A 14176-nucleotide genomic window follows, 5' to 3' on the forward strand; every position below is an offset into this window, starting at 1 on the left:
CCTTGTACAAATACTCTTGATACAACTGACTGGAAACCAAATGGCCAGGTCAACGAGGTTTTACGGTATCTGCAATCGCCTTTTTTCCACGTCTCTCTTCTTCTACGTGCTTCTTTCTCTCAGGACTCTTGACTGCTCTTTTGCATTCTTCACTTATTAATTTTTTACTTTTTTGAAAGGATCAGATCTAAGTCATTTACAACTTATAAATTTAAGTCAATATTTGTACCCAATGAAACTGACCCTTAACATTGCCATATATTTTGGGGAGTAAAATTTTGAAAATAGAACGTGAAAAGTGAAAAAAGACAAGAATAGTTTGAACAAGTAGTTTGAGTATAGAATATTTAAAAATGAGTGTTTATGTAGTCAATATGGATACTTAAGAAAAGCTTTAAAAATTCTAAAATAAAAAATAATTTTAAAATCGCACATGTACATTAGATCATAAGATAAAGTTTAATACATTTGATCATGTTAAAGGACACAAAACACAGCCAATCTAACCAAATTTCAGGCATGCATTTACATAAATATATTAAATTAAGAAAAGAAATTATACACTTAAACATCCTTTTCACCTAAAAATCATTAAATCCACAGATCAACAATAAAAACCAATTCTCTGCATTTATCACTTCAAGATACAATTGTTCTATTTTAAAGATAACACAAATACACTTGTTAGAATTTATATGCATTATACATATATTATATATTACATAGATAGTGTGTATACATATGTAGTGTTTGTACAGATAGATAAATATATATACACGGGTGTGTGCACACATACAGATACACACAGATGTATTTCAGGCCATCTGTACTATTACTGCTGGATTTTGATGTTGAACTGAATTAGAGCAGTTGGGTGCGATTACTGTCTTCTGCTTCAAATGCACCCATTGGGCTTACAATCTCCCATTATAAACATCCTTGCCTTTTCTATAGTACATAAATTGTGCTGGGCACTTCAATAAATCTTTGTTAAATTAATGAATGGATAGATGGCTGAATAACAGAAGATCAATCAAAAAGAACTAATATTATAATAACTTGGTAAAGTTAAGTCAAATTAATGCAAATATAGAAGGATTATCTAAGCCGATGACTGTGCGTGTTACTTTTCCAAAGAACATTTATAGAAAACAACTAGTACATATATTAACTTGCTTTCTTAAATGTGTACCTGCTTTTGTTACTTGTTCCCACAGTCTTCTGCCTCTTATTAACAGAAATCCAAGCAAAGTATCTTCTGTGAGTAAGGTTATGGACAAATTGCCTTAATTGTCAAAAATCTAAAGGAAAATGAACAGCTAGGAAAACCAAAACTTAGAACACTTTAGCCATTCTAAAGTTAAAAGATAAAGTTAACCATTCTTTAAAAATGGACAAAAGAATCACAGATAAAGCCAGGAAAGACATGGTTTCTTTACCAATTTCTTTTATGCTTATTAATTATAATGGTTTGATAAATTTTTAAATTTTTATTAGCTGGGTTTCTTTTAGATAGACTTCTTTAGCATGTCCTAGGGAATGAACTCCAAAAATCTCATAGAACCTCAGTATCATTTATCTTGTTACTCCATAGTTCTTGGTGAAATGCAAGTCCAAAAATGTCCTATGAATTGAATGAGATGTGGGAAATACCTGATAGAAGGTTGTCAGTTTGATTTCTCAATAATAGTATTATGAATGGAATGTATTAATGTGTTAATAGTATTAGGTTCTACTATACATAAACTCCTAATTTATTTTATGAAAATCATGTTTCTGATTTTAAGAACATAAGGTGAAGAAATACCCAACACACTTTTGGGCATAGACTGTACCAAATCTGATCACACATTGTTCGTGTGAATGGAAACTCTTAGCTAGTTATTTTTTAGTGCAAAGGGAACGTAACGTACAAGAGTTAGTTTCTAACTGTGAAGACAAAGCTTATTTTCTATTTAGCCATTATGAATTTCCTATCTCTGTTAATATTATTTTTTTTATCTTGTGTTAAAACTTTTTTTAAGTTAAAAATTTTTTAACTTGAAAGATTATAGTCAATTGAAATAACTGACCAAACATTTATATTAATTTGCTTGTATATAAGTAATATAAAATCTACATATGCAAAAAGATACCCTGACTAAAATGTGATGTTTGACTCTGTGATGTACATGAGAACTCATTGAGTTGGCATCATTTTTTTTGTTGTTGTTAAAAGCAGTGACAAGTTTTAAGCTTAGGCTTTATGTTAATAGAAGGGATCATTATTTTTTATTGCTTTCAATCAACTTGTAGATGACCTATACAAAACAAGGAATGCATCTTTTTTTTTGGGTATATCTTGGGCTCACATTTAATGAAGAATCAAAAGAGCTCATCTGATAAATAAGTAAATCTCTTCATAGTCACTAGGGAAATAATCATTATGATTAAGAAAATAGCACAATACTTTTTCATGCTCTCCTGATACACTGTACTCTTCAAAACAGTTATTTTAAGACAATTTTCAAAACTTATGAGTGGCTATTAAGAGGAAGAAGTGTTGCAACTGGTTAGGATTAATATCCGGCAGGTTTTATGGTCATATTTTTAATATTTTTAATATAAAAATGCTTCTATTATTAGATTTCTCACCTTCTCTGTATCATACTAATTATAAGAGGTATGACTAATTTGTGTTTGTGTGATAAAGAGAAAGAAGGTAAGATAGAATATATTTATCTAGGATATTCTAATGAGAAACTTTCTAGAGGTATTGTCTATAGTCATAGTAACAGGTCCACTAACTTCTTGGAGGTAATAAAGAAGTGGGTACTTTCAAGGCATGGAACTTTGGTCTGAGTTCTTTCCAAGTTCATGTTTCATTCCAAGGGTGGGGTAAAAAGATTCTGAAGTCTCCACTGAGGGACTATTTAATTTTTTCCTCATAGATTTGGGATAGTCTTGCTTAAGATTATTCAACCATCCATAGAGATGGTTGTTGTTTGAAAAGGAAATAGTCACTCTCTTTCCTTATTGTTAACTCACACAGTTGGACTGGGGACATTCTTTCTAGCATCCAAGACAGAACCCCAGCTGAGCTGGGACATCTAGGCTGGGAGTCAAGTACACTTTTTGTCACTTCTTTCAATGATTGCAATAGGTCAGTCTAGTCTGTTCATAATTGTCTACTGTTCTTTATGATTTAGAGTTTGAACAAATGTAGTACTAGGAGAGGAATTTTTCAGGCAAAATCAATAGCAACCTGCTCTAGGATATCTTCGTTAGTGTCCTGAGGACATGTCTGTTTAGTCAAAACCAATAGAAACAGAGATGAGAGAGGTTAACAAGAAAAGGGATGTATGGTGGTGGGGGAAGAAAAGAGAGAAAGAGAGAGAGAGAAAGATATCATAGGTAACATTCTATAGAGATGCTCAGAAACTTTAATTTATTGAGCAGCCAAATATAAATGCCTATACCTTATTTTTCCTCTTAAAAATTTAGTCTTAGTTTTTATGTTTCAAAACTAAAAGAAACTAATACAGTTTAAATTAACGTGTAATTTGAAAGACCCTAGATGCAGCATCCAACCTAAGATCCTAAACCTAGTAGATTTCTTTTTAGTTTATGATTTGGAGATAAAAACAATATTACAAAACTGTTAAAAATTGTTAGTACATTATTATGTAATTATTTTCAAATAAATAAATAGAGAAGTGCTTACTCTTAAATATACAACTGAAAAGGAGAATGGCTTTCTATTTAAGTTGTATGTGTAGGTTTCTTTGCTGTTCTTTAGGAGATAGTCATTAATCTGAGAAAACTTCTGAGTATTCTTTGTGATAAAATAAAAGGTATATTTTACAATAGTTATATGGAAGGGAAATTCCAAAAAGAAAGCTATAAATGGAAGCCCTTTTTATCATTATTCAAGTTTCTTAAATCTTCCCTTCTTTGCACTTTAATGTGTCAACTCATTTGTCTTCTTATTACCTCAAATAACTAGCAAGAAAATGAAGTTCCATCAACCAGAACAAGAGATTGTTAGAAGCGGTGGCAGAAAATATTTTGCCCCAATTCTTTATAACTACCATCATAGCATTTTACATTAAATTGATCCCCAAAGCTTAAGCTCTAGAATGGAAAAAAATGAATAATAATTTACATTTTTATGTTTATTGTATCTTTATCTCCCATATCTATATTCATACAGAGGACATTTTCTTTCATTTTGATTATGTGCTTTTTTACTGAGTGGATATTGCCATTCGTGTGATGAAACAATTATTTTTCCCTAGCTCATACTTTTTAACCAATTCCTACTTGCCTCTCATCATGAATTATTTAAGATCATTCTCAGTCACATATATATTTAAAATCTACTTGAAAAGAAAGGTCAAAAGTTTTTTTTGAAATGATCACTTAGTTTAAAATATATGGGTATTCATCTGCCTTTGCTATTTACTTCTTTTCTAGGAACAGAAAGAAATGATTCCAATGACTGTCTTTGCTGGGGTTTAATGTCAGTGGATCTGTTTTCTTTTTAGAAAATTTTGATCTTTTATTCTAATGACTCCCCATAGAAAAGGCAATGATACCTGGGGTACATATGTTTTTCTAAGTCATTTGAAACTCTTTCACTTGGGAAAGGACTATCTAAAAAAAAGCTGGGTCTGGTCAATTTAATCTAGATATTTTTAAATAGGAGAACTAATGGCAATAGAACATCTTTTCTTTTATAAAGATTCTTTTGGAAAAGATGGAAAGATTCAAGATGTCAGAAAAAATGCTGTTTTGTGTTTTTTTTTAATTTGGCTGAATATATGGCAGTATCCTTATTGTTTTCAGTGAGACTATGAACAGGAGAATGTGTAATAAAACTGCACGATTTGACAGGTTTAGACAGCTGGCTCCCTCACAAGAAGCTCACATTTTGTGAATGTCACCCACGATGAATAAGAGATGAGGAGATGGTAGGGTCCATTTACAAAAATGGTTGTCAGGACATTTTTTTTTTTAATTGTAAAACTTTCTGTGATGGAATTCAGTAAAAGGGCTATGAAGAGAAAGCCACAGGGACAAAAGACTGCTATTAACCTACAGATGCGGGCTACGGCAGGGTTCACTCTGAGATTTGTCACACTGTTGGGCCAATGAAGTGTTCGTGTGACTAGAAGGGACCACCCCTTTTCTGGGGTAAGAGGGCAATTTGGTCTCCATGCTCATTTAATCCTGAGATGTCTTTGAATAGACTGTCCATTGAAATCTAAATTGTGCAAAATTATGCATGCACTTTTTAATGCAGGCTATTGTTCACTAAGCACTGAACCAAGACTTGTCAACCCATTTCCATTGGGCATGAGGTCACTTGAAACTTAAGCAATCATATATGGCAGACAAGAACAGGGTACTTAACCAAACTTTCTACTTGGTGGTTTCTCACTGTGCTTTCGTTGCAAATCTCTCGCTTTCCAACAATAAACAAATATGAGTTGCAAGCTTTTGCTTATTTTTTAAATTGACGCTCCTGTTCTTAAAGGTAAGGAGTAGGTTTGGGAAGTCAATCTGTGTTGTGTAATCTGCCCTGCTCTACAATTTAGACTCTGGAGGAACAGATGTTAAAGAAGGGCAACCGAAAGTGGGGGCCCACGTGTCATGAGTCGCTGTTTCTTCAGTGGTGCAAAATGCCCTGATAATTCTTTGTAATCCAAACATGGCAGGCTGACTTCAAAAACCACGAAGAGAAGCGTCTACCTGAGTTTCTGCAGTTTAAGTTAGAACATGGCATTTCTTGAAAAACCCAAAAGAACATTTACAGGATATTTATTCATACATGAACCAGAGAGGATTTTCATTGAGTTCTGAAGGAATGTACACATTAAAAGTCATATTTGGCAAGAATGAACATATTAAAAATTCGTACAAGTGACAGCTTACATAGGCAAGATTTGTTCAAAACGAGTGAACTCTTTTTCCAGTGAGGTTCGATTCAGTGTGAAACCCACAACATTCTAATCACATATACTCTGACAGGCTTGCTATGGTGAAAAGCATTTTACGAATGTTTAATGCTGGAATTTTATAATGAGTGGCTGTTTTCTTGCTTTTTCATCCGTCGTTAATGATTACGTGTTGGCACAAGGATACATTGCTAGATTAGATCCACAGCACATTAAAGACTGTTTGCTTTCTCACTCCCCTTCTTTCCAATTAAGTTGGTGAAAAATGTAACTTTAGTATTTTACAGGACAGGGTAAAGGTGTTTCATCTAGGTGATGTCTATATTATAAAAATAAAATAAAAAATATAAATATGTAACACAAACCCAGTGCCTATTGTTAAATAAACTATACAATAAAAGCAGACCTTTTAGGAAGATTGGTTTTAGAATATGCTGTTATGATTTAATTAGAAAACAATTGAAAACTATCTTGAAATTAAGCTAGAGTAACCAGATTTCTCTGCCAATAAAAAGGTAAGTGCGTTAACATTCTATAATTGGATACATTGATAAAAATGCAGATTACAATTTTATACCATTGCCCACTTAGAAATTAATCAGGGCTGAAACATTCTCTCGTATTACAGTCCTTTAATATTAATATAAAAATATGGCCTTTTAAAATTAAATCCATCAGATTGCACAGTAATGTTTTAAAACTCCATTGAAGTAGACTTCAGTGATTACAGACAGAAAATTCCTGGAAAGTCAAATAATCTCTTCTGGTGACATAAAAATGCCGTTACCAATTTACAATGGAATTTCCGGGGAAATTAGTCCACGCAAGGAAATACATATTTTTAAAACCCATCTGTTATGCAACCACACGCATAGGGGTTTTGAGTGTGTGTATATATGTGCATATGTGAACAAACATGCCAATTTACACACATGACCTGCACATTTCTGGAAATGACTTTTAAATTAATCAAAGAAAATGAAATCACAGGAGTGTGTAGCAAGATAACAGTTGTTCTTTTTAATGACAGGATAAAAAAATAAATGCCCACTGGAAAGGAAGAGTCAAACAGTCCCAGAAACTATACAATGTAACTTGTTAGATCCAGCAAATAAGATGTCATGTCAATGATCTGATCAAGAATACCTGCCCTGGTCACTCTGCGGAGGTTTCTGTCCACTTGTTCACACTGAGCACCAAGATATCCTTTTTTACAGAGGCACTTGTTGGGTCTAACACAGACACCACCGTGGCAACACGCTGGCTCACATTTTGCTGGAAGAAAAAAAAGAGCAATACAATCACGTTCCATTCTGTAGGTCAGAAATGGCACTGAATATGAGGCCAATAAATATTTGATGAGTAAGGGAAGGGAGGGGAAGGGAAGAGCAGTCCCAAAATGACCCCAAAGCTAATAAATACAAAGAAGGAAGATTTTGGACTTCCAATTATTTGGGGGTCAGAATGCAGCAGACAGTGGGAGATATTTCTAGAGAAGCGGATCACCCAGATCATGGGAAACAATTTCAATCCATTATAGAATTGACTTTATGTAAAACAAGGACTCTGATGCTGGGAAAGATTGAAGGCAGGAGGAGAAGGGAACAACAGAGGACGAGATTGTTGGATGGCATCACTGACTCAGTGGACATGAGTTTGACTAAGTTCTCGGAGACAGTAAAGGACAGGGAAGCCTGGAGCGAAGCAGTCCACGCAGGTCGCAAAGAGTTGGACGTGACTTAGTGACTGAACAACAACATCGAAACAAGAATTTCAGTTCTTTAAAACTTCCGGTTCCCTAGGGCATCTCCAACAGAAAGTCTTCCAAGTACCTCGGGTTTCCATTCCTCCTGGCTAGGACCTCAAGGTAGGAAGGCCGTGGCCAGAGAGAAAGACCCAGAGGCTGGAACATCAACAGTGTAACAGCAAGAAATGGTTAGTTTTTTATTTTGGTTGGAGGGAGGATCCATTATGTGGATTCCCTTGGATTCTTCCCTTTCCTTGTTCCCAGGGGTTGCACGGTATACGTCTCATTTCTGATTACACCTTGAAGCCCTTTCTTGGGGGTAGTAAGGTTGCCCAGTGAAAGATATTTTGAGCAATCCTTTTCAGGGTACTCTCCAGCACAGGACTGCCTCAGAAAAGAATGTTTACCACTACAGTATAGGTAGGGAATGTAAAGATTTACTGTTAAAATGAGGTGGAGACATAAAATTGAGCCTATAACTTAGTCTCTTACTGATAGGATGAATCTGGGGTGTGCAGCCACTGTAGATAGAATCAAATTCCTTGAATACATATTCTTATACTTCTCAGGGACAGTTCTTTTAACCTTTTCCAATGCATTAATAAAAATCTAGGGGTCTGTGGCTGGTATATGGGAAAGAAACGACACAGAGAAAATAGACTACAATAGTCTTTTAAATTTGTGGGAGATGAGCAAACTATGTGAGTATATGAATAAAGTTCTTGGTTGGTCAAAAATACCAAAAAAATATATTACTTTAATAAAATGATTCTGGTTTAATCTTATATATTCAAAGTATTTAAATTGATTTAATGAAAAGATGAAAAAATACTTTATGAAAATATAAATTTTCATTTATATCATATATTATTATTTCATTTATATCATACATTATCATATATGGTATATATGAAGCCACCTATATTCAAAATTATGTTTACCCTCAGCTTAACATACTGTTACTAGCAGGCACTCAAAAAATTTTTCTTATTCAATGACTTGAGGTGACCTAAGAGTCAAATATAAGCAAAATATAAGTAAGGGATAAGACAGAATGGACACCAGGTAAAAGAAGTCGAGAGTAAAGATATTATCAAGCATCAGAGGAAGCAGGGGGAAGAGATATCATCAGGAATTAGAATATTATTGCATTTAAACACTGATCCTCATTTTTTGGCCAACTAATGAAAAAATGTAGAATATGAATATTTGTTTTAAATAATGTAATTATTTTATTTCTGTTGTTTCAATTATGATATGATATGACCTTTTTCCTAGATATGTAACCATGGTATCAATCAGTCACATAATATTATTAGTGCTGAAGTAATTTAAGCTTAAAATGGATATTGTGACTTTAAATACTGCCTACTTTATTTTGACAATATATAAAATAAGCAATGTATGGCTATAGTATTTTGAAACAAATACATGTTTAGAATAAAGAGAGATGGGTTTTATGAATGACTGATACTTTTAAATATTAACATGGGACTTAGAATTTTATCAGCAAGAGAGACTTTAATGTTTGAAATCTTTTGTAAATAACACGTATATGCTGGTTATTGAAAACGTTCTTTTAACATACCCATCTTAAACTCTAGGTATATAAATTAATTTAACTGTCTTCACAACAGGTAGAATTTAAACACAACTGTGTGTATTTGTGGAAGTCACAAGTTAAAGGATAGAATAACCCTGGAATGAAACTCCTTTGCTCTCTGAGCGGCTGTACACCTAGCTGATGGTTGACAAGGGAGTGGCAAAAAGAATGAAGAAAATCTCATAAAATGACTCTAGATAACTGTATTTTCCCCTTTCCTATAAAAATACCAACTGAAACCCCCTATTTTAGTGCACTGCAGCAAGAAAGCAAGCAACAAACCGAGGGAGGGCCTATATGGAGTGTCTGAAAAATTCTGGCGCTCAGGAAGGGACTCTGCACACACAGGTCATTGCTGTTGTTTTCAGTCGCTCAGCTGTGTCTGATTCTTTGCGACCCCATGGACTGCAGCACACAAGGCTTCCTGGTCCTTCACTAATCTCCAGGAGTTTGCTCAAACTCACGTCCATGGAGTCGATGATGCCATCCAACCATCTCATCCTCTGTCACCCTCTTATCCTCCTGTCTTCAATCTTTCCCAGCATCAGGGTCTTTTCCAGTGAGTCTACAGGTCTGAAATCTCAAATCCGGGACTGAAAGCCCACAAGGATGGTCTAGTTGGGCTGTTTTCACTTTTGATTTTGTGAAGTCAATTGTCTTTATAACTAACTTACATAAATGAATTATTTACATTAGGAAAATGGCAAAGTCTTCATGTACAAATTCAGAAACAAGCTGAGCATTACTGTTACTGTAAATGGCTACAGTTTTATCTTATTCACCTTTTTCTGTGGGGGCACTATACCTCTCGGTTTGTGGGATCTTAGTTCCTGGAGCAGGGATCGAACCTGGGCACCCAGGAAGCTTGGAGTCCTAAGCACTGGACCTCTGGGGAATTTCCCCTTTTCATGTTATAGCTCAAAAGTTCATACCCTTTTATCAGCCTCTCCCTATTTCCCCCACCCCTAGCCCCTGGCAACCACTTTTCTGTTTTTATGAGTTTGACGTTTAAAAAAACAAATTCCACATATATACGTGATATCATGTAGTATTTATCTACTGTCTGGCTTTTTCACTTAAGATACTGTACTCAAAGTCTATCTCCATGTTGTCAAGAATGGCAAGATTTCCTACACGGCTGAATAACAGTCACATATGTGTATCTCTCTGTGTGTGTATATATATATATAAAACATCTTCTTTATCCATTGACAGTCACTTACATTGTTTCCATATTTTGGCTACTGTGAATAATGTTGCTATAAACATGGGTGTGCAAGTAGAAGTATCTCTTTGAAGTCCTTTTTTCACTTACTTTGGAAAAATACTTAGAAACGGCATGTTGGATCATATGGTCACTCTATTTTTCAGTAAATGGCTACAGCTTTGAACATTAGATCATTCTAGAAAAAATAACTAATGTGAAGTTCTTGAGTTCCTAGAGCTGGTCCCATGCCCCCCCTTTCCCAGGGACAACAGAAACACTGACCGATTCTGCAGAAGTCCCCTTCCCAGCCAGGGCTGCAGCAGCACGTTCCAGTAGGGGTGCAGTAGCCGTTCCGACAGAGTCGGGAGCACTCAGATGTTAGGGTCTGGGCGGGCTGGACCACGGCCCTGCATTCCTCAGGCATCAGAGGTCTGCATCAAAAGACAAAATCAAAAGTGCGTTTTGGTTGAAAACCAGCACTGGGATAAAATCGAGCAATTTTGTAGCTTACAAAGCATGTCTCTTCCTTTCTCTGGAAATTTTTCTTTTAAGTCACTCAGACAGAAAGGTCGTCAACTTTCTAAGAAAACATACACCCGTGAGAAAACAAAATAACCAGTTTTGAACCAAAGGGAACACATTAAACATGTTTAAGAAACTTTATCACGATCAAGATTCATTGATTAAAAATGTAATTACATTACACCAATATTTTGGTGGGCCTTCCCTGGTGGCTCAGCGGTAGAGAATCCGCCTGCAGTGCAGGAGGTGTGAGAGACACGGGGTTGATCCCTGGGTGGGGAAGAGCCCCTGGAGAAGGAAATGACAACCTGCTGCAGTATTCTTGCCTGGAGAATCCCATGGACAGAGGGGCCTGGTGGGCTGCCGGGCATGGAGTCACAAAGAGCGGGACACGAATGAAGCGACTAAGCACACACACGATTTTTTGGTATCTAAGAATTCCTAGCAATTACAATTTTTAAAATGAAGATGTATGGATATTTTAAGCTTTTTTTTTTTTCTGCAGAACTCCAAAAGTTTTTAGGAATAGAAAAAATAGGCATGTTTGGCAATATTAGGGGGCTGAAGGCAGTCATTAAAATGAGTGCTTGTAGCCTAAAAAGCTTTGAAATTGCTTTTTATTTCATTTTCATGTTTGAGATACTTTTTCCCAGAATGACTGGTCTTGAAAGGACATAAATGATACATGTGTGTTTCTGGACTCACAGTTTAAACTCTATGCAATAAATGATCTAAATAGAGAGATTTTTATATACGTATGTGTATATGTGTACATACATATTTTTATAATTTTATTTTATCCTGCTATAAAGAAAAAGAATGCTAATAGTAGCGAACAAAAGTATCTTATCTGTCACTTAAAAAGTCACAGACTTTGTTTTAACTGCTTGACAACTGCCATCATTTAAAAAAGGACCAAGCTGCCTTCAGAAAATTGTCATAAGTCTTCATGTTTTTGAGTGAGAGGTTATCTTTCAAGGTGGTTCAGGCTAGAAGCATGACCCCAACTGCTCATTACCTCATCTTTGAGAAAAAATTTGCAATGGCCCTTTGCTATCAGTCACTGCTACCTGCGCCTCAGTGTGGTGAGAAAGCTCTTTTCAGGGAAGGAATGTAAACAAACGCTTCATCACCGGTCAAATCACCACCGTGAAGAAGGCCAAGTCAGTTGGAGTCCTTAAGTACCATAACAAAGAAGGTGATAATTATGGGTCAGGACCACCATAGAGGTAAATGATACAGCTTTCCGAGAGAAGCAAATAATTAGGCCCCGAAGCCTCAGTTTTTTTGAGACAGGTTATCTTGTTATGCCCCATGGCAACGTGAACTGTGATAATAATTTGAGGTCTGATCTGAGACTGTTTCTACAATGAGTCAAAACCATATTTAAAATATCCAGTGACTTCTTTAGCTCCTCTCTCCAATTAAAACCACTCTCTGTTTAAAGTGTTATTTGGGATGAACATGTACGCACTGCTATATATAAAACAGATATCTAATACAAACCTAATGGATAGCACAGGGAATTCTGCTCAATATTCTGCAATATTCTAAATGAGAAAAGAATTTGAGAGAATAGATACATATATATGTACAACTGAATCCCTTTGCTGTACACCTGAAATTAACACAACATTGTTGATCAACCATACTCCAATATAAAATAAAAAAAATTTTTAAATAAATTACTGATTTTTGCAACTATTGTGACAATTCAGAAAACTCCCTTAAATTGACTCAACCTCTTATTTAAATCTAGAAATAGTCCAGTTTATGTGAAGGTACTTGAGACATTCTACATTTTCACTCTGAACACACTACCTAATATTTTGCTTGTCTCTCCCCACCACTTCCTGCCCCAAGGAAGTCTTTCTGGGAGTAAGGGCAGAGGGTGATATGGTGGAGAAAACATTAAATGGCCAAGGAAAGTGAGGGAAAAATCTTTGCCTTCTTATTTTGAACAGCCCAAGTCTGCTCAATTTTTCCCTCACATAAAATTCTTATTTCGTTTGAGATACTATGGTGGCATTTTGACCATCAGAAGAGCAGTTTCTCAGAAGTCGTGATGTTCTTCTGAATTACAGATCACATTTACTGAGTGATATTCGGTAAACAGGTACTTTTCACATTTTCCTGGTAACTGAGATTCTATTTATCCAGTTCTATTTAGGCTACCCATTCCAGTATTCTTGGGTTTCCCCTGTGGCTCAGCTGGTAAAGAAGCCACCTGCAATGTGGGAGACTTGGGCTCGATCCCTGGGTTGGGAAGATGCCCTGGAGAAGGGAAAGGCTACCCACTCCACTATTCTGGCCTAGAGAATTCCATGGACTGTATAGTCCATAGGGTTGCAAAGAGTCAAACATGACTGAGTGATCTTCGTTTTCACTTCATTTGTTACTAATGAACAAATGTTACATGTGAACTAATGATTTTCGTCTGACTTCATTTGTTCATGCTCTTTCCAATTTATTCAAGAAGAGAGACCCAGAAGTAGAGTGTGTCAGGAATATGTTACATGCGATGGAAAATGTGCAGTCAACATAGCTCACATGCTTCTTGATTATACGGTTTACACCTGAGCAGATGAAGCTAAAGAGAAGACACCATGGGATCAAGAATGTAGGTGACTTTGATCAAACAGCTACAACCAGAAGATGTTGCCTGTTTGAAGCAAAGTATAGGGTCATTGAGCCATGTGCGCTGGGAACAGATAAGGTAGTCTGATGCACAGGGATTCACAAGTATGGTTTTTCGGGGCAGGATACCTGATCCTTGTTTCCCAGCTGATCTTCCAATTAGACAGTTTGATTGATTTTCACCAAACATTTAAATGTGTGTAAACTCAGATTATGGAGAGAATTCTATTTTTTTTTTTTTAATTTGCTTAAGATAGAGCAAATGCTTATCTATCTGTAGATGTGATTGCTTCATGCTTGGGCTTGTTTATATAAGACTGTGTGGCTGTCATATATAAACATGATTCACTTAAATTTTTATTTAATTACCTACAAAAGTAACTTTATTCTTTTATGAAGTTGACAACTAATATTCCTCACTTAGCATGTTAAAATCCACTCCGTGTCCCTTTAAACTATTATTCTATTGGGAACCTTGAATATGAAAGTGTACATCAAACATAGCCCATGACTTATTGGAC

At 35.5% G+C, this 14176-nt stretch overlaps 1 protein-coding gene across 1 annotated transcript in view; it reads right to left on the minus strand.

The window, feature by feature from the left end:
* Positions 1-440: 440 nt before the first annotated feature.
* LOC120870891 (hedgehog interacting protein) overlaps positions 441-14176 on the minus strand; it is a 115343-nt gene continuing 101607 nt past the window's right edge. The window contains exons 12-13 of the mRNA XM_040250444.1: positions 10779-10927; positions 441-7214 (exon numbers count right to left, since the gene is read on the minus strand). Coding sequence (XP_040106378.1) covers positions 7021-7214; positions 10779-10927 — 343 coding nt within the window. The 3' untranslated portion in view covers positions 441-7020. The remainder of the gene's footprint in view (positions 7215-10778; positions 10928-14176) is intronic.

This window comes from Oryx dammah, unplaced genomic scaffold, assembly GCF_014754425.2.
Source record: "Oryx dammah isolate SB20612 unplaced genomic scaffold, SCBI_Odam_1.1 HiC_scaffold_12, whole genome shotgun sequence".
Lineage (NCBI taxonomy): Eukaryota > Metazoa > Chordata > Mammalia > Artiodactyla > Bovidae > Oryx > Oryx dammah.